The sequence below is a fragment of the Pholis gunnellus genome, assembly GCF_910591455.1.
Source record: "Pholis gunnellus genome assembly, chromosome: 17".
Taxonomy (NCBI): domain Eukaryota; kingdom Metazoa; phylum Chordata; class Actinopteri; order Perciformes; family Pholidae; genus Pholis; species Pholis gunnellus.
In genome coordinates, this window is record NC_136544.1 from 1,814,859 (window position 1) to 1,833,940 (window position 19,082).

At 40.4% G+C, this 19,082-nt stretch overlaps 1 protein-coding gene across 1 annotated transcript in view; it reads left to right on the forward strand.

The window, feature by feature from the left end:
• Window positions 1-9,354: 9,354 nt before the first annotated feature.
• Window positions 9,355-19,082, forward strand: part of fbxl16 (F-box and leucine-rich repeat protein 16) — a gene marked incomplete at both ends in the record, with an annotated part of 12,173 nt that continues 2,445 nt past the window's right edge. The window contains 3 exons of the mRNA XM_079178412.1: window positions 9,355-10,062; window positions 14,957-15,199; window positions 16,377-16,642. Of these exons, the coding sequence (XP_079034538.1) occupies window positions 9,355-10,062; window positions 14,957-15,199; window positions 16,377-16,642 (1,217 nt within the window). The remainder of the gene's footprint in view (window positions 10,063-14,956; window positions 15,200-16,376; window positions 16,643-19,082) is intronic.

A 19,082-nucleotide genomic window follows, 5' to 3' on the forward strand; every position in this document is an offset into this window, starting at 1 on the left:
CATATTACCGATTTTTGTCATTATTGTGCGTCTTTGCGGTGCTTTGATGCTCGAGTCCCCCGTTACCACTTGCAAAACTTCCCCTCGTCCTCAACAATATTAATCGGTCTACAGCTTTTTGCAATCCATTTGGCAACTGTGCTAGTCAATTTGTCACAGGCAGACTTAGTGAGGGAACTATACGTTGTTCAGTGAGGGTGGTTTGGCGCATTCCACTTAAACTCCCCTCACCGACCAACACATGCGTCGCGTAGAGATGGTACTTTAGGCTGGTAGTGCTACGGTGAAACGATAACGTCTTCCCGTTTACGTTTACGCCCCTTTTCCTAGAGGCGGGAATTGCCCCCTCTCTACGGCAACGCTGATGGGACATATCTTCAACACCAGAAAGGACAAACATGAGACAGTCTGTTACATGTGTTTGTTTGGATAGCAGCTAACGTCTGACTGCATTAGAGATTTTTTGATTGAGACCTGTATGCTTTTGCTTCGATTATTGTTGTGTCACCTTCGTGATCTTAATGTTTTGGATATATCCTTCCACTGCATATTGCAGTCCCTTTTGCCTTGATCCGGAGAATATCGCGGAGATATTACTCCAAAAAGTATCACTGACACTGACAGATGTAGCGCTGGTCCCCGTCCTCGCCATGCTTTTGGGTTGACAGTCCTTGGAGTTTTGTCGACGTAGCAACAGTAACTAAGGGGGCGAACGGTCAATTGTGGGTATATTGGAAGCTCATTCTGTGCATACGTTAAATGCGTTAAAAAAAAATAACGAATTAATCCTGTAATTTAATCATAACGTGTTAACGCGTTATTTTTCACAGCTCTAATTAATATTTAAATGAAACCTATGAATAACTTCAATAACTATGATTGAGCAACTGATGATTACAAATTACATTAAATTACAAGTGAGTGAAATATTATACCAAACTCTCCTCCAATCTGCATTCACTTCTTAGCTTTTAAGTTCTATGTTCTATACAGTTACATTATCCATGTTGTTGTTTGTACAAATTTGACACAATGCCCCTGCCCAGCAAAAGCTGTTATTATTTCTGCAAGGGTGTGAAAAGGTCATGACTGAGTCAATGGAACGCCATATGTGCACATATCAAACACTCTCTCAGAGGCCATTTTCTCCATTTGTCTTTTCTCCATTTCCAATTTCCAAATCTGGAAAGGGTCAACTTCTTCGGGACTAAAGTTTTACGGCCAACAACAAAGAGCAACAACATTTGGGTTTCCTCTTATTGTAATTTGGAATAGCATGTCTCCGGTGTGTCTCTTTTGATTAGAATCTGGGTCATGGCACCAAATTCTTGATGAAGTCATTCAAAGTCGTGTTCAGACGTTTGCTGTAGTGGAGTGTTTTAACACTTAAATGCATACACCCTCTCTAATTTATTCTCAACTCCATATTATTGCTCAAGCAGTTTATTTTTAACAACATGGTGTGTCACAAGGAGTATTACCTTTTTTATTTACGGTATGCTGGATGCAAGGGAGAGTGGGTAATGTTGTGTTTTTCTGTTTTCCCTCATGATGGCGCTGTTGTTTCACTGTTACTGTGAATAAATTCAGACACAATAATGTTTCTATTAGCCAAAGCTGACATCTGGGTGTCACCATTTTCTTATATTGGAGGGTTTTTATGACAAAATGTTAAAAAATATGGGCATGAAGATGTACTTTTGGGCCATTTATAAATCTGATCATCTAGGATCTATTGGCATAAATGTAATATAATATTAACAGGTATAAGGAATATTTTGTGCCCTATATGCTTGGCACACGGGAGAAGTTCCACTTGGTTGCAATCTGCAGTATCACCACTAGATGCCACCCAATCCTATACACGGCACCTTTAAGAGCAGAACTGGAGCGTGTGAATGACAAAGCTAGCTCAGGCAATATGAGCTCTGGATATGGCAATGGTCTCAAGACCTTCTAAGTAGTGGTCCCAAGATAAGTGAGGATTAATGATAGAACTTCATAAAGTAATCAGCTGTTCAACTACTGTCTCAACCTTGATGCTGTAAACGTGCAAGTAATGCAGTTTTTCTGGCCAATTTTCCAATTTGGAAAGCCAGAGGATCTCACAAGTTTCACTCTTTCCTGGAAAAACCTTGGGCTTCAGCTGTCACTGCTGTGGCTGAAGAAAAGAAAGAGGTTCCGCGACTTCCCAAAGGTGATTGAAGCTATAAAAGTCTTTGGCTTGCCTCGACACAGAACTCATTTCAATCAGGAGAGACAAGTGAATGATTAGTATTTAACATTTATTATGACAGATGATGCGTTCATGTGTTACACAGAAATTATTTGGTGCTTGAACTCCACGCGGAGATTTGTGATCGAGTTGTGATTGCCCTGAGCGGCAACAATATAAATCCCCACATTGAGTCCAGACACTGGTGGTGATGGTAGCTGATGAGGCTGATAGAATGATGAGTTGATGAAGCTGGTGAATCTGCGAAGATTGGGCGGAGATGGGGAGGTGGAGGGTTGCGCAACTGTAGCCTGAGTGTACTGAAGGTAGAGAGACAGTCATATTTAAGAGAGACAGCAGCAACATGATAGGCTAACGATGTCCTCGTGTCATTGTGCTATTGGCTAGAGAGAGCAGCTGAACTAGACAGCTGATATCGAGATTGACGGCCCCAAACAATAACAGCAAGGAAATGATGAGTGTGCCTGCATGAGGAGTGATGGCAGATGTATGGTAAATAAGCTATGGGCTTAGGCATGCAAGAGTATAGTCTTCCTGTCTGAATTTACGCTAGAGCTTCATTTAGCTGAGGAATTCCCACAGAAATGCTAGAGATGCCACATCTGTCCATCCATGCTCGACCACAACCATGTTGCAAAGAACACAAGCAAGTAATTGCTGAATACTGTGCTGACTAATTTGGGTTTGGCAGGTGCCTGTCAAGGAGAAGCTACAGAAACATGTAAGTTCAGTATAAACATGAAACATAACAGACTAAGCATAAATATATGAATGAATTCCAAGGAAGAAAAAAATCATTGTTCTGACATTTATAAATGATTATATTTTTTAAATATGTTAGTAGCACATTTATCAAATTTAAAAAGACTGAAAGGTGATGCAACAGTTTATATATATATATATATATATATATATATATATATGTAAACAAAGCATATGGCGGTTTTCTATTCAGATCAGGGATCTGACATACAGTACAGAGGGAGTGATAGAATCTAGGAGTTAAAACAGAGGGGAAGCATTTCCTTCATCATATTTGATTCTGATTTGGTAAAGATTTTTGCCACACATTTGATCAGTATCAACAGGATATAACACAGAATAGTGCTTAATATCAAGTCCGTGTTGGTTATGTGTATCCTTCATCATCAGTTGTTTCATGCTTCTGACTATGAAATATTAAAGCTGCTCAACCTTTTCGCAGAATTTCTTCTGATTAGACCCAGTCTGTGATGCACTGTGTTTGGTGAGTTATCGTTACACAGCACTTATAGAAAGCATATTTCTCTGTGATGTTTTGCAGGCTGGTAAGGGGGGAATAGGGTAAAACATTTAACTCATTGATACCAGCATGGAACTGCCACTTGATTATTTACATTACGACAATTCTATATTTTTTCTGAAAATGTTACTTTTAATATGCACTTGAGGAATTCTCTTTTTAATATGTGCTAATATTCAGAATTTAAAGCACAGAAATCTGTTTTGTAAATGAAGGGAACATATGAAAAACGGACGTTTGCAGTGCTTGTGCACATAGTTTGTGTATCTGGAGAGTCTATAACCAACAATCTGAGAAATAAGACGCTCAGTCAGGTTTTTGTGGGCTGCCTAGTTCAGAAAACATAATTCCACAAGCCAATCCGGTTTAAATCTCCTTCCTATGTCACATGCAGGCTCATTAGAATAAACCGCCCACAGCTTCACTACTACCATTGTAGAGGTAGGCCTACACCTTATTTTTCTCTCAGGCCAATCAGAGCAGACTGGGCTTATTCAGCAAGGAGACTTAAAGAGACTGGCACTAAACTGGAGCGTTTCTGACAGAGAATACATGCATATTCAGACAGTATGAGAGAAATAATGAGTTTTTTAACACTAAAGCATGTAATCATGTTCTGTAGAAACTAAAAATACAAGTATGAACATGAAAATGATTATAATATGTCCTATTTATAGGATGAGGGCCTGAAGGGGGCTATCCTTATTCAGAGCACAAGCCTTGAATAGGAGCACTGTCAAAATCTACTTTTGAAAAGCTGTCAAAATACAGTTGATGTAACGACCACGATGGACATTTGCATTAAATCAAATTGCTTAAACTAATGGAGGGTGAGGGGTCTGGTTGGGGGCCCACAGTTCACTTTCACCCTGGGCCCCCAAAGACTACCTTTCTCCACTAAAGTGTGAAACAACTTGCGTCCTTGCAGTGTTTCCGGATGGTGTTAGTAGAAGCAGAAGATGAAAACAGCTGTACAGTTCACATTTGTGGAGATAGGGCTTCATTGTGAGGAGGCGCTTGCTCTGTTATTGTTGCTTCTGGTGGATCACAGGCAGCATCACCTCCCTGCCTGACACAAACACCACAGACACATGACAACAGACGGAGGAACGGTAAATATAGATCTTGCGGTAGCTGTGCATTCACTACCTTACAATGAATTAAAATGTTGTGACATCTGAGTGAATATCTTCGTCATCTGTTCCCTGATGGTTCAGCCCGACTTTGCTCTGAAACATGTCTGCTCTTTAGAAACCTTTCGCATTGCTAGCTGTGGCCAGTATAGTTGACAACCGTGTTGTATTATGTAATGGATGAACCTCGCTGATGCTACAGCAGAGGCAGAGACACTCGCCATCTGCTAAGGGACCGACAACAAATACTTGAAAGTGATAAATCATAAAATGCTACCAGATATAGTCGAATTGAAAAGCGCTGTTGGTAACTTATAGACAGTATGTACATGCAGTGTATGTAGCTGCATGCGTAAGGGGATGTAGCAGTTGTTAATAGGGCAGCTGCTTGCATCAGTAGAGTGTGCCAGAGAGATGCTGTTGTGTGTGAGGCCCTGGAGTCAACATGTTACATAACTGAGCGCTCTGAGCCTGTGAGCTGTCTGTCCCCCTGCTGCTGATACAGTGAGATCACAGAGAACAGACTCGATGAGGCCGTGGGCCTCAGCATTCATTTACACTATGATGTGTTTTCACATGGATACAACGTCCAGCTCTGTTGAATGCAAACAACAAAAGAGAAGAATCAGAATCAGCTGTATTTAGCAAAGTCTGTCATTCAAGGAAGTTGGCTCCATTTTTTTTGCATCTCCCACCATGTACTTACACAGAAATAGAAAATAAAAGCTAGTGACAAGGACAACAAATAAAGGTAAAGAATAGACAGTACTGGTATGTACTGTTATGTACACAGGTAGTGAATAAATAGGTGTTTCTATGAATATTGTATATATAAAATAATAAATACAACGTCTATATACAAGTGTTGTAAAGAAACAAAAGTGCAGAGAAATAAATACTGCATGGATATCCTTGGACTCAATGATTGAGGTTAAGATGTTTGTATACCAGTGGTGGGCCGTGCATTATATACCTGGGCCTTCAGTGCTGTCCTGCAGCTGAAACACCACCTAATAACCTCATGATGGCGCCACAGCTACGGTTATTTGTTTGTAGGGGTTTAATAATACACGTATTCGTATTAAACCATTTGGTACGAGGTTTACAAACCGAACAATACGTTTGAATGATACTAGTGCATTTGGAAAATGCAGAAGCTTAAATTGTGGGAAATATAATGTTTTCGGTGGACTGAGCTCACGTAGGAGACAACGGGCTTTGTGACCTCTCAACCCGGAACAAAAAAAAAAAAAAACAGCTGAGGCCCGGCACTTCTGATAGGCTAGGCTAAACTAGCTTAACAAACAATAACTCTGCGCATGCCGGTATGCTTCGTAATTAACGGACAATGCATATAGTCCAAATCTATATAATTAACACAATGACAACAACAAACTCACAAGAACTAGTCACATATATTCATATGACAACAGAGCATGACAAATCAATCCAGCAGACCTGCAGCGGAACACGCATTCTGTTACACACTTGAGGGCCATTCAGATATTAGATGGTAAAAAACAAATGCAGTTGACTTACTAAATGCTGTTCACTTAAAAACCCCATCCTCCTTTCTTTGTTGACAAAGAGTTTAATCCCACAGTTAAATCCCAACTCACAACTCTGTTTCTCCTCCTTCAGCCATTGAGTGTTAAAACAAAGCTAGGTAAAAAAAAAGAAGAGAAAAACACCAAGAAAAATGCCAAAAATGTCATAATTTCTTCCATATCTCTCAATTTGAACTCTTACTTCTCCGACTAAGCCTCTGATGGCTATTTTATGTTTCATTTCACAATAGTCACATGCTCGTCCACTGACCAATCACAGCACACGCTGCACCTCACTGCAGAGCTGCACCTGGAAACTGAGCTGCACATAATGCTGACGTAGTTGAAGGCCAGCTAGCAGCTCTGGCACGTCAAAGAATACGCTCAACATGTCAAACTAAAGATCTGATTGGTTGAACACTATGACAATCAACAATATCGTCCCCATTCACTTAAACTGCAAAGGGATTCACTTGTAAGTCTGCAGGCCTGGGGCCTCTCTTCTTACCTAGAGACACAGAGGTGAAATCTGATTGGATAAAAGCTCTACTTAAAACAAGCTGCACTGGAAGCAGAGCAACTGAGGAAGACAGTAGCTGTGCAATGAGAAAATAAGATAATGGGAAACATATTTTTATAAATAATAATACATGTAGTGTATTTTTTTTAAAGTATTAAATTATAAAATAGCTATAACTTTGTGATTCTGTTTAGGCCAGCAGAGAAGGCCCACCACTGCTGTATATTGAATGTACAACGTAGAGGATTTATATAGACAATGACAGATGATATGTGCATATCAAAAGCAAATTATGCATTAAAACTGTTGAATTATGATCTGTACATTAGCAGTAGAAATGTTGGAGGTAGAATGTTATTGACAGTGTATGACTGATGTTAGTGTTCATCAGAGTGACGGCCTGCAGGAAGAAACTGTTCAAATATCTGGTTATTTTGGTGTTCTGGAGCACCTCCAAATGGGAGAAGCTAAAACGGGTTGTGTTCAGGGTATGAAGGTCTGCAGTGATGTGTACTGATTCTGGAGGTGTATCAGTCCTTGGCTGCCACCAATAATGTTCTCTGCAGTCCTGACTGCCTGTTGTAGTCTGTTCCTGTCCTGTTTGGTGACAGTGATGGATGTGCAGCTACTCCTGTAGTTGGTGATGTCTTGCAGGCCTCTTCACATCAACGCAGGATCTTGTTTTGCAACTTTTCAGAGTATAGCTGCTTTTTCCTAATCTGACCTCTTTAGTCAGTGTCTTCCTGGCCTGGTTGCACATAAGTCCGTCCCCACTACTGTATAAGTGTTGTCCTGACAAAACTGTCTGACTTCTGTTAGAGAGTTCATCCAGGTCTGTAGCTTTAATGAGTGCAGGCAAAGCCTGTAACTTCAGCTTTGCCTAGTTGCTCCATGTCCTCACAGTCTTGACTACAGGCTTAGAAGATTTGAGTTTCTGCCTGAAGGTCGGAGAAGATGGACCAGATATTGATCAGAGAGTCCCAAAGCTGCACAGGGGACAGATTGATAGGCGTCATTTAATCTAGTGCAGCAGTGGTCCAGTGTGTTATTATCCCTGGTAGAACATATGTATGTATTTTGAAAGTTTGTTGCAAGCTCAGCAGGTGGAGTGAAGTGTCCGGGAAGTGCTCACCAAGTCAGGGTTCAGTGAAGCACAGGGCGACAGGTCTGCAAATGTCTGTGTTTGGTCTGTTGAGAAGCAGCAGCTCATCCATCTTGTTGACTACTGATTGGACCTTCGCCAGATGTATTGATCGAAGTTTAGTTTGAAATCCCTGCTGTGGCAATTTAATGGCCGCTGCGGCCTGTTAAATAGCTCTGTCTCCTGCTAATCCGAACTAAAAGCTCGATAAAACATTATTCTATGAAAAGCGGTAACAAGTTTGACTAGTTACTTGTCGGAAGTTCAAAAGGTTGCCCTGATCAATGTAACCAGAGGAGAGCAGTAAATTGAATAAACGGCTACCAGGCAAGTGTTGGACCAGGCGGTCTGAAAAGTGAAGCCAATGCTTCATGTCTTAAACTTGCATTCTCTCTAATGTCCATCAGGGGGCTACTCCTCTGGTTGTCTAAAAGTATATGAGAAAATGACTCTACTTCTCACTTTATGGCCTCAATCTGTAGTTTCAAGTCTTCTTCAAAACAGCAAGATGTTTATTTAGTAAATTATGGTCCATTTAGAGTCAAACAGATCATAAAGCAGAGTATGCTTTAGGGTGGTGCTACCTTGTGATTGACAAGTCTCTACATTGTCCGGTCTTGGAGTTGTCCTGTTTTTGTCTTACAACTTTTTTTAATGAACCTCCGGTGCCCTTGCTTGGACCACACCAATCTTAAAAGTCAGCCTTCATTTTGATCTCAACTACACACACAGAAATATAAACACCTGGTAAAGTAATGAAAACCACTTCAATGGTAGTTCAGTATGTTAGCTTAATCTGAAATCTAACATTCACCAGTTGTTTTTAATGAGTAGCTCTATAAAGACTTTGTTGCAATATTTTCATAAGCTCCACCACAGTACTGATGTGGATTTTGGTGTGAGCAGGGACACACATGAGCGTTGGCTGTTCCAGCTCTGCAAATTAGCTTTTAAAAAACATATTGTTTGTCACAATTCACAAAACTCTTTAGAAATAGCAAAATAACTGTACGTATGCTATGGCACTGAAGTTTGGGCAAATGATCCTCAACTTTCTTGGCCACCCACTCCTTATTAAAGACAATTCCTGAAATTGTAAAACTAAGATGCAGTGTGGTAGAAAGTTTATTAACACACTTTGCTTTAATACTGTTGTCCAGGAAAGTAAAATGTGTCTATAACTTGTCTATAAACCACACAGAGAAAAACATTAATTGACAGAACAGTTTGGCTATATACAGAGTTCTTTTGTCACATAAAGTGGATACTTCAGGTGACATCTCATCTGATTTCAACAGTGAAGGATTGGATTATTGTTATTTTCACTACGATATTGATTGGAAGCTAAATGTTTGCTTGGATATTATTAATCCTATCACAGTTTCAAAGCACTATAGTATTTTCACACCCCGGCTCTTTATAAATTAGACTTAGCATGCTAGTTGTTATTGTTTTACAGCATGCTGTTACACTTTTCTCTTTCACCAGGTTCCCAATGTTGAACATGACCACCCCCAGCGAGCTGAAGTCTCCCTGCGTGACTCGCAACGGCATGGTGAAGTTGCCCCCGAGCCAGCCTAACGGTCTAGGCAGTGCAAGTATCACCAAGGGGACACCTGCTGCCAAGAACCGTCTGTGCCAGTCCTCCTCGGTACCCTCCATCCTGCCTCCTCCACCGTCTTCCATTCCCTACCACCACCACCATCACCTGGACGGCCCTGGCATGCTCAACTCAGCAGCCTCTCTCTTGGGCTCTGACATGGAGCCTGGAAAGCCTCTGGTGGGCTTGAAGCCGTCCCTTCGTCAGCTTCCCCCTCTCAGTCTGCCCAAGCCCATGCTGCTGGAACGCCAGCTTGTCCTGGATGAGAAGCTGCTCAACCGATTGCTCTGGTACTTCACTACAGCTGAAAAATGTGTGCTGGCGCAGGTATGCAAGACATGGCGCAAGGTGCTCTACCAGCCCAAGTTCTGGGAGGGCGTGACACCCATCTTGCATGCCAAGGAGCTATATACCCTACTGCCTAATGGGGAGAAGGAGTTTGTCAGTCTGCAGGCCTTCGCCTTGCGTGGCTTCCAGTCTTTCTGCCTAGTGGGTGTCTCAGACCTAGACATTTGTGAGTTTATCGACAACTACCCGCTGTCCAAGAAAGGTGTTCGCTCAGTCAGCCTCAAGAGGTCCACCATCACAGATGCCGGTTTGGAGGTGAGTCAGGATGTGTGTGTGTGGAAAAGACAGGTTATTGGATGTGAATTTCACCAGATCTGAGCTGATTCTAAGTTATACATGGCAGCTAGTTCAAGTTCTTACAGTGTCAGCAGCAATTGAGACAACAAAGTAGTGGCACAGGTCAAGAATAAATGTGAGCAGCCAGCAATATGGTCATTTGTGGAAAGAGACAAATCCTTTCTGCCTTCTGATCACAACTCAAAACTTCCTCCATGTTTTCCTGTTGCCTTGAAAAAGTTGAAAAGTTTCCATTTCTTCAGCCCTTATTTCATCAGTACAACATAGTATTAGTAACATACTCACCAATTTACTGCTCTGACTTTCTCGTTAACACAAATACTGTTTTCATTCTTTCGGTATTTCCAATCTTTTTTCCAACCAGTTCTCACTCCCAACTTAACAAATACCAACGCTTGGCAAGTACCCCTTGGCATCTGATATAAGCACACTGAGGCACCCTTTAGCATCTGTATGAGATGCACTAGGCTTTCAACTAACTCCAGTGTAAACTAGTAGTGTGCTTGCATAGGTATACCTAAAAACTGTTAACCTACCTTGGAAGTTTATTTTGAATGGTAAGTGGTAAAATGGTAAATGGACTGTACTTGTATAGAGCTTTTCTAGTCTTTCCGACCACTCAAAGCACTTTCACACTACTTGTCATCATTCACCCATTCATACACTGATGACAGGGGCTAAGTGCCACCTGCCTATCAGACTAACTCATTCATACACCGTGGGCACAGCTACTGGAGCAATTTTATAGAGACTGTATGTATGCAACGAGTGGAAACTGATTACCTAGACTGTCATAGGGTTACCTAGAGCATTAAATAGGTACCTAGAACATAATAGGGTTAGGGGTATCTAGAGCATCATGGGTTACCTAGAGCATTAAATGGGTACCTAGAACGTCATAGGGTTACCTAGAGCAGTGGTTCTCAACTGGTCTGGCTGCGGGACCCACCATCACCCCTTAATGACAAGCCGTGACCCAAATCGAGGAACATTTTCAACTTCTCAAATTGATTTAATGAAAAGATGGTGCAGTTTGAACCTGAGCTGAAAATGTCCTTTGCAGTCGTAGTGTAGGAAGCTCTCTTGTGCAGAGAAATTGTTCCTGTAAGTCCCCGTCCCACACATGTTTCACGTAAATGAGTAAAAGTGCTTTGTTTGTTGTGTCTGTAGATTCGTCCATTTGTAATGCAAAATGACCACTTGCCTAAATTCGAGCTGTGGCTGTTGTTTGATGTCATATGACATGTCTTCGACTACTTATAGTGTCATAGTTTTCAGTTTATCCCCTACTGATATTAGCCTTACAAGGCATTAACGGCAAATATTGTTGAGGAGTGTGAATAGACGGCACTCCGCTATATAAAAGATCTCCTTCAAAATAAAAGCACAGAAAACGGTTCCGCGGCCCACCAGTTGAGAATCACTGACCTAGAACGTCATGGGGTTACCTAGAGCATTATAGGTGTACCTAGAGGTACGTAGAGTGTAGGGCCACTGACCAAGTGTCATGATTTGAAGAGTTGGGAGCATGAGCGTGTTCGGTTTGACATTTATTTTTAGCTTTTAGTGTTAAGCTACGGTCAATGGAACCCAACACTTTCTACACAGATGTTTCACAATAAAAGCATTCCAGCAGTGTTGACGAGAAAAAGAGAGACTGTTACTGATGGAATTAATAGTTCAGTGAAAAAATGTAAGCCATTAAGATAGGCCTACAGCTTATTTCCAACCTCCTCAATGTCAAAGTTTTTCCACTTCAGTGTAATCACTAGTGGGATGAAAGCCGAAGACATTTCCCGGAGAACACAGGGGAGTTAAACCTGTTATCCGTCTGTTTTTGGTTCAGTCTGTATACTGTATAACTGGATATGTAGCCAGCATGTACCTGCTGTTTTTGTTATGATAATACATAGTTTTATGCAGCAGTGGCAAAACATGTCAATACACTATGATTTTTCTCAAGATCTCTGCCTTTATGCTTTCATATTCCATAGGAACAAAAGAGGCATGAGGTGCCTTTCAGATGAGTTGTTTTTCAGATGGCTCTTCAAACCTGCTAGGCTAGGCGGCTATTCTGGGATGAGAGGATGGTTGCCATGGAGAAAGCTGGAATTGTTGAATGCATGATCTATATATGGACTGTGCTGTTGCAGGGTTATGACTTGTGCATTACCATTTTCTTGCACCTTGAACAAGAGAATTCCATTTAGAAAAAGAAAAGAAGTAAAAAAGCAAATGCAAAGAAGAAGAAGTTAGACGCGTGCACAATATTGTAAAATTCAAACTCAGCTCTCTTTGTGTTATGTAATGCATTTCATACTGCTTGTTTTCACAAAAACAGATGTTTTGCAGGTAATTTTTGCATTTTTTTATTTATATATAATAATGTTCATAAATGGATGATGCCACCTTTCTTCACAGAACCGTGGCCTGTCAATTGAGGAGGCCAGAGCCAGTAATGTAACTGTTTCAAGAGAGAATAAAATCATTGTCTTCAGATGTAAAATGCTCTATTACCATAACACAGACAAGAGGCATTTATGCTGCATAATGTGCAAGAAAATACAAACATATTGTTTACATATATATAATGAATGTTTTATAAAGTTGTAAGCAGATATGACATTTTTAAATCTTTATTACTATTATTTTACTATGTTGTCATTCACCAGGCTCCACTTTTGGGTGCCCAGAGGGAGAATATTTTTTAAATATTTATGTACTTTTTATGATGCTAAGTAGCGAGGACTGGGGAAGGCAATTTATTTTTGGCGTCAGTGGTCAAAAATCCCATAGTAACGATTCATCCTTTTGTAATTCGAGTGGTCTGAGAGAAAACTAAACTTCTGTAGTTCCTCTCCGTGTTCAGGCTTTATAAAGTCGAGCCTGTAATGAGGGATGATGTTTGTAAGGAAAAACTAGTACTAGTACAGGTTACTGTATGAATGGACAATGTACAGGTTACTGTATGAAGGACTTATTTAAATGAGTGACTAGTACAGGTTACTCTATGAAGTAGGATGTTTGTAATGAATGACTAGTACTACAGATTGATGTATGAAGGACGATGTTAAATGAAGGCCTAGTACTAGCACAGGTTACTATATGAAGGATGATGATTAAATGAATGACTCGTATTAGTACAGTTTATTATATGAAGGATGATGCTGGAAGCTAAATCTCCTAATCTACCATTCCAACCCTCACTTATGGTCATGACCAAAAGAATGAGGTTGTGGATACAAGCGGCTGAAATGAGCTTCTTTCATAGGGTGGCTGGGCTCAGCCTTAGAGGTAGAGATAGCCTGCTTTCCCCACGACCCGCCCCCTAAAAAGAGTAAGAGTAAGAGATGGACGTGAGTGATTAACACCAATGAAAAACAACAACGCTGTAATGAATTAAACATATTATTATATTATTGTCAATTTCTTTTTTTTTAATGATTGATTGATAATTCCACAATCTTCATGTTTGTATTGGTTATGTATATTACATTTTGTAGAATATTTTTTTCATGAAGTCTCATTTGTTTAATATTGAACACATTGGATCACCATGCGAGAGAAAACTCTGGCAATTCTATAATGACAAACCAGACACACTGAAGAAAACGGAAATGGAAACAGTCAATGCCAACATAAATGAGTCAGGAAGAAATGATGTCTTTTCAAGTGTAGAAAGGGAATCAATGTTGGTTTAGCTTTACTGACCCCCCTGGACCCGAGCGAGCCCCATTTGGGGTTTACGAGATTTTTAATCTATCTATGCCAAAATGATGCTAAACAGCTCTGTTAGGATAGATTGTACAATATGAGTGACAAATAAAGTGAAATATATAATTATAAAGTATATAAAATGAGAATTTTGCATGTTTTTGTTTAGATAAACACCTATAATTGGGGTTTGCTTCACTTTATTTACACCAAATCTTTTTGTGAGGTACCTGCACCCTTTGTGCTATGAATTGGGAATGTTTTTAGGCTAGCCAGGGCCTCATTTAATAAATTACAGTGCTTTTTCTTCAGACGAACTTGGGAATTTTCCCTGTTTGCTGTGTTTGCTGTGTTCAGCTACTATTAACCAGTAACATATACACAATATTTACTCATCTCATCAAATCTCACAATCGTGTTAGTGTTATTCAAGCATCAACATTTTTAAAATAGACCTTGTAGTTACAGAATTGTAGTCTCTTTTGTATGGGTTACAATTTTCGAGAAAAGGCCTAAAAAAGGCTTAGGGTCCAAAAGGCTACAACACATGATCATTGAAGGGAAAAAGAGAAAGGGAAAAGTTGCAGGATTTTTCTATTTTCATTAACTCATCAATCAATCTGCAGTAACTGCCCATTAACCTTTTCAAGCATGGTCACTGGGTTTGGGTTTCACCTCTATTGTTAAGACACACTGGTATGCTAACTCATCAAATAGGAGCTCCACATTCTTGTTGTGAATACAGCTGTACATGCTGATAAAAAGGTTTATTTGCTCAAACTCAAACTATATCCTGACGGACAGATGATCTGCCTCTTTTTCATGCTCCTAATGACATTTGACATATTTTTCACAGATCATGTGTCTCATGTACTACTGTGTACTACTGTCAGGATTTAGTGGCAGCAAATATGACAAAAAGTTATTTTCATTAAAGTTACCAAATGTAGCTTCAAGTAGGGTTCCTGTGTTTGATCAAATACCATGTTCAAAGACTTGTTGATGTATAATGCTGTGCAAGTGCAACCTTTTCATTATTTTAATAGTGTCAATCCTCTTGTTATCTCTGTACTCATTATCTCTCTGTAACCACATCTCAGCAGCTCAGTAAGTCAAACTGGTGTCCTTGATGTTGCAGGTCATGTTGGAGCAAATGCAAGGCCTGATGCACCTTGAACTGTCAGGCTGCAACGACTTCACAGAGGCCGGCCTGTGGTCCAGTCTGAATGCCCGACTAACTTCCCTCAGCGTCAGTGACTGCATCAATGTGGCAGATGACGCCATTGCCGCTATCTCACAGCTCCTGCCCAACCTATCAGAGTTGAGCCTGCAGGCCTACCACGTCACTGACACGGCCATGGCCTACTTCACAGCCAAACAGGTAAAGTGTCACAAGAGAAACCAGCTTGGTTCTTTACTGTTCACATCCACACACCTGTCACATCTCATTGTGGATCTCAAGAATTCTGTTTTTCAATTGACACACAGTATATGTTCCTTTCCTTGACGTTTGTATTCCTATTATTAGTCAGCATGTCATCCATCCATTAGCTAGACCCATTTATCCCAGCTGACATTGGGGGAGGTACTGGTTTGGTTGAAAAAAAACTTTTCATTATTTTTTTAAAGACGCACTAGTCAATATTTTATATTAAAGTGATAAGGAGCAGTGGTAGTGACAATCTTACACAGCAGTATCATTAGTTCCCTCAGCTCGACAGTTTTTAGTTTAGTAAAAAGCTATGAATTAGATACAAATATAGTATGAATAAGTAAGTAAATTACTAAATAATTAAGTACATTTCTTTAATAAACAATTATCTCAACGAAAATACTGTAAAGTACTACTGGCGGGATGCCGGCTGCCGTGGGTGCGCATTTCCGCGACTTGGACACTGCAAGCATGACTTAGACACCATTTCCATGCTCTGGACATGAACTGAAAATTGTGTACCACATCCAGTGTCCACTATGTGATGCAATGACACATTAATCATACATTATGTTGCTTTATATCATGTGTTGACCACACCAGGTGAATTATTGTTTTCACATAAGGTTGACTTCCTGTGGTCAGTAGGTAGCGCTATGACCATGACTCAGTATGGGCATGTATATGTCTTCAGGCCTTGACTCATCCAGCAATTTGGAGCAGTTGGCGTTGCTGGATGAGTTGCTGTTGGTTGTGACGGTATTATCAGCTGGAACCGCCGTATAATATCTACAAAAACAACAGGCTTTCAGTACTAGGGACCATTGGGCCATGGCACTTTTGTGCTCAGCCCTAATAAAACTTGACAGAAGCCAAATTAAATGATGCATAAAATGAATATGGTGGAAGGTTTCTGATTTTAGTGTCCACAAATAGTTTTCATCAGATCTATTTTGAGAAACCAAGGTTTAATGGGTGGATGGTTTATACATGAAAAACGGATGGTGCCACAAGCGTAGCATATTCATATCTTTTAAGTTAGAGAGCCATGCAGAAATAGAATTTATTCCACTAAAAGGCTTTCACTTACATAATCAAATCAACTAAAATGACCTTCCACCCCCAGGGCTACACCACCCACACTCTGCGGCTTCACTCCTGCTGGGAGATCACCAATCACGGTGTGGTCAACATGGTGCACAGCCTTCCCAACCTGACTGCCCTCAGCCTCTCTGGCTGCTCCAAGATCACTGACGACGGCGTGGAGCTGGTTGCTGAAAATCTGCGTAAGCTCCGCAGTCTGGACTTGTCCTGGTGCCCTCGGATCACTGACATGGCCCTGGAGTACATTGCCTGTGACCTTCACAAATTGGAAGAACTGGTGTTGGACAGGTCAGTGCGTTTGTGGTCCTGTGCTTTCATCCCTGCGAAAGGCCATTGATAGAGCCTGATATGTGCAGAAGGGGCTAGAGTAGCTAAAAACTGTACTCGGGTCAACAATTACTTCAATTGAAGTAAACAAACTCTTCGAGATCCACAGGGATACGACCTGCACAGTCACATTTTAAACACAAAGTATGGTAAACACTACACATACAGTAAAGTATGGAAACACTTTGCGTTTCACACATTGCCAGGAAAAGCAGAGCAGACAACATGGCTAGCGCTGAATGCATGGACAGGTACCAAATTGGGGTAATACTACCAACATGAGTACCCATAGTGCTCGACTGCAGTCAAGCCACCTGTCGCTCACATCTCCATGGTCAGATCAGCCACACTAACTGCAGTGCACCCATACACTGATATTTATGATAAATGCATTCAGGCAGCTCAGATTGAGCAGATGGATGTATAAAGAGAACGGAACGGATGCTAAGCTGCTGGGGAGAGCTAGCAGTCGACTTGCCGAAGTCAGTGGAAGGATACAGTAGATATACGTGACTAAACCCATTTTTCTAAATAAAGTGTTGCCAAAGGGTATACACAAAATACATAATGGAAATAAGATTAATTGGATATATTGAGTTACTGAGTCCCTTATAAGTAAAAAAAAATGCCACTAAACTGTGAGGGCAATGTCTTTATTCTTTGATGTTTGGCTTGCTGGATAGTTCAAAAAAATGACTATGTTTGACTTCTCTGACTACACACATGCTGAAAATGAAAAACATTTTTGCTGTATCAGTTTAGACACACAAAGCCCTAGGAGTGTATGATTCCACTTTTTCACCTGGTCTCGTGTTAAAGTAAACATTTATCGCAATAAATCGTAATATGGAATCCCAATACATATCCAACCTGCACCCAAGTATCGTCATAGTATTAATTGGGAGGAAAGCGTATCTTCCCAGCCCTACTAAGAGTGAGAAGGTATCTGATGAAAATAGTAATTGAGAAAGTATATGAGCGTCAAAGTAAGCAATAATGCATTCTGGGCATTCTACACTTTGGATAAAGTATTTTTCAGCACAGGAGCTAGTGAACCCTAATATGTTTCCAACCTGGAGCTGGACCCAAAATGTATGCATCTATTAACACCCAACCATAACTAAGACACTTATTGCAGCAATAGTTTAGTTTGTGCAGTTCAGTGTAACAAAAAGTCAAACAAACAGAGGGCATGTATTTCTAATTACTGAACAAAATTCAATACATCTCTTCTGCTATAAAGTCTACTTTATGATGCCTATAATGTTCATTGGTTGTTGTAAGTGTCACAGAGGTGTTAATGAGATGATGTTTCAGCATTGAGCTCAGAGTTAGAGATGGTGTTGGACTGCATTATATTCAGAGGTGTTTCTAATATTCTGCCCCACACATGTAAGTTCTGTTCCCTTTCAACCTCACTTCCAGCCCACCTTACATGGACCTGCTCGCTCTTTTTACTACGTCAATTACTCTGTTCGTCTAATAATGACACAGATGGGTTTACATTGGAGCTAGTTGAAAGCACCGTGCGTCTCATACAGATAAGAAAGGCTGCCTCCATGTGTCAATATCAGACACGAGGGGCACTGACCACGCCTCGGTATTGATGAGTTGGGAGTGAAAACTGGTTGATTGTATAGGTGTGCCTAATAATGGGGCCACTGAGTGTTTTCATGTATTTCAAAGTAGAGTGTATATCATGGTTTGTGCAGTTAGTTATGTACTGTAGTGACTCATGCTAACATTGTACAGTTACACGGAGGACAACACTATACTAATACTTGCAAATGTTGCCTACTTTAGCAACAAGGTTGAAGAGTGGAATGCAGGGGAACAATAATAATAATACAAATATAAGAATTTATATCAAAATTTAGTTGACAATATTTTTCAAATACCTTTTCTTTCCAAAAGCAGATGATTTGATTGTTTGAGATCTAACAGCATCAAATATGATATAAATATTGAAATATGCAGCATGATGGCCCAGTGGTAGAGTGATTCTCAAGATGACACTAATGACATCAGCATTGATGCACTCCACCACATCTGAATGTTGAAGTCATCAGAGCCCAGCAATATATCAATGGGCTGATAAATGGGCTGATTTGTGCTGATTTTGGCTCACCATGGCCTCTTTATTAGGTACGCATTTGGTTCTATTTCTATTGGACACATTGATGCTTGTAATCTCCTGTTCCATCTTTTCCTGAAGATGCTCTATTAGATTGAGCTCTGGAGACTGAAGGCCATTAGAGTACACTGAACTAGAGCTGGTTGATATGACAAAAATTGAATCACATGACTTTTTTCACATCAGTAGATATTCATATATGTTATAATATTCTGTTGCTTGTCAGATTTGCTTAAATATTCTCTATACGTTATTCAGAGCATCAAT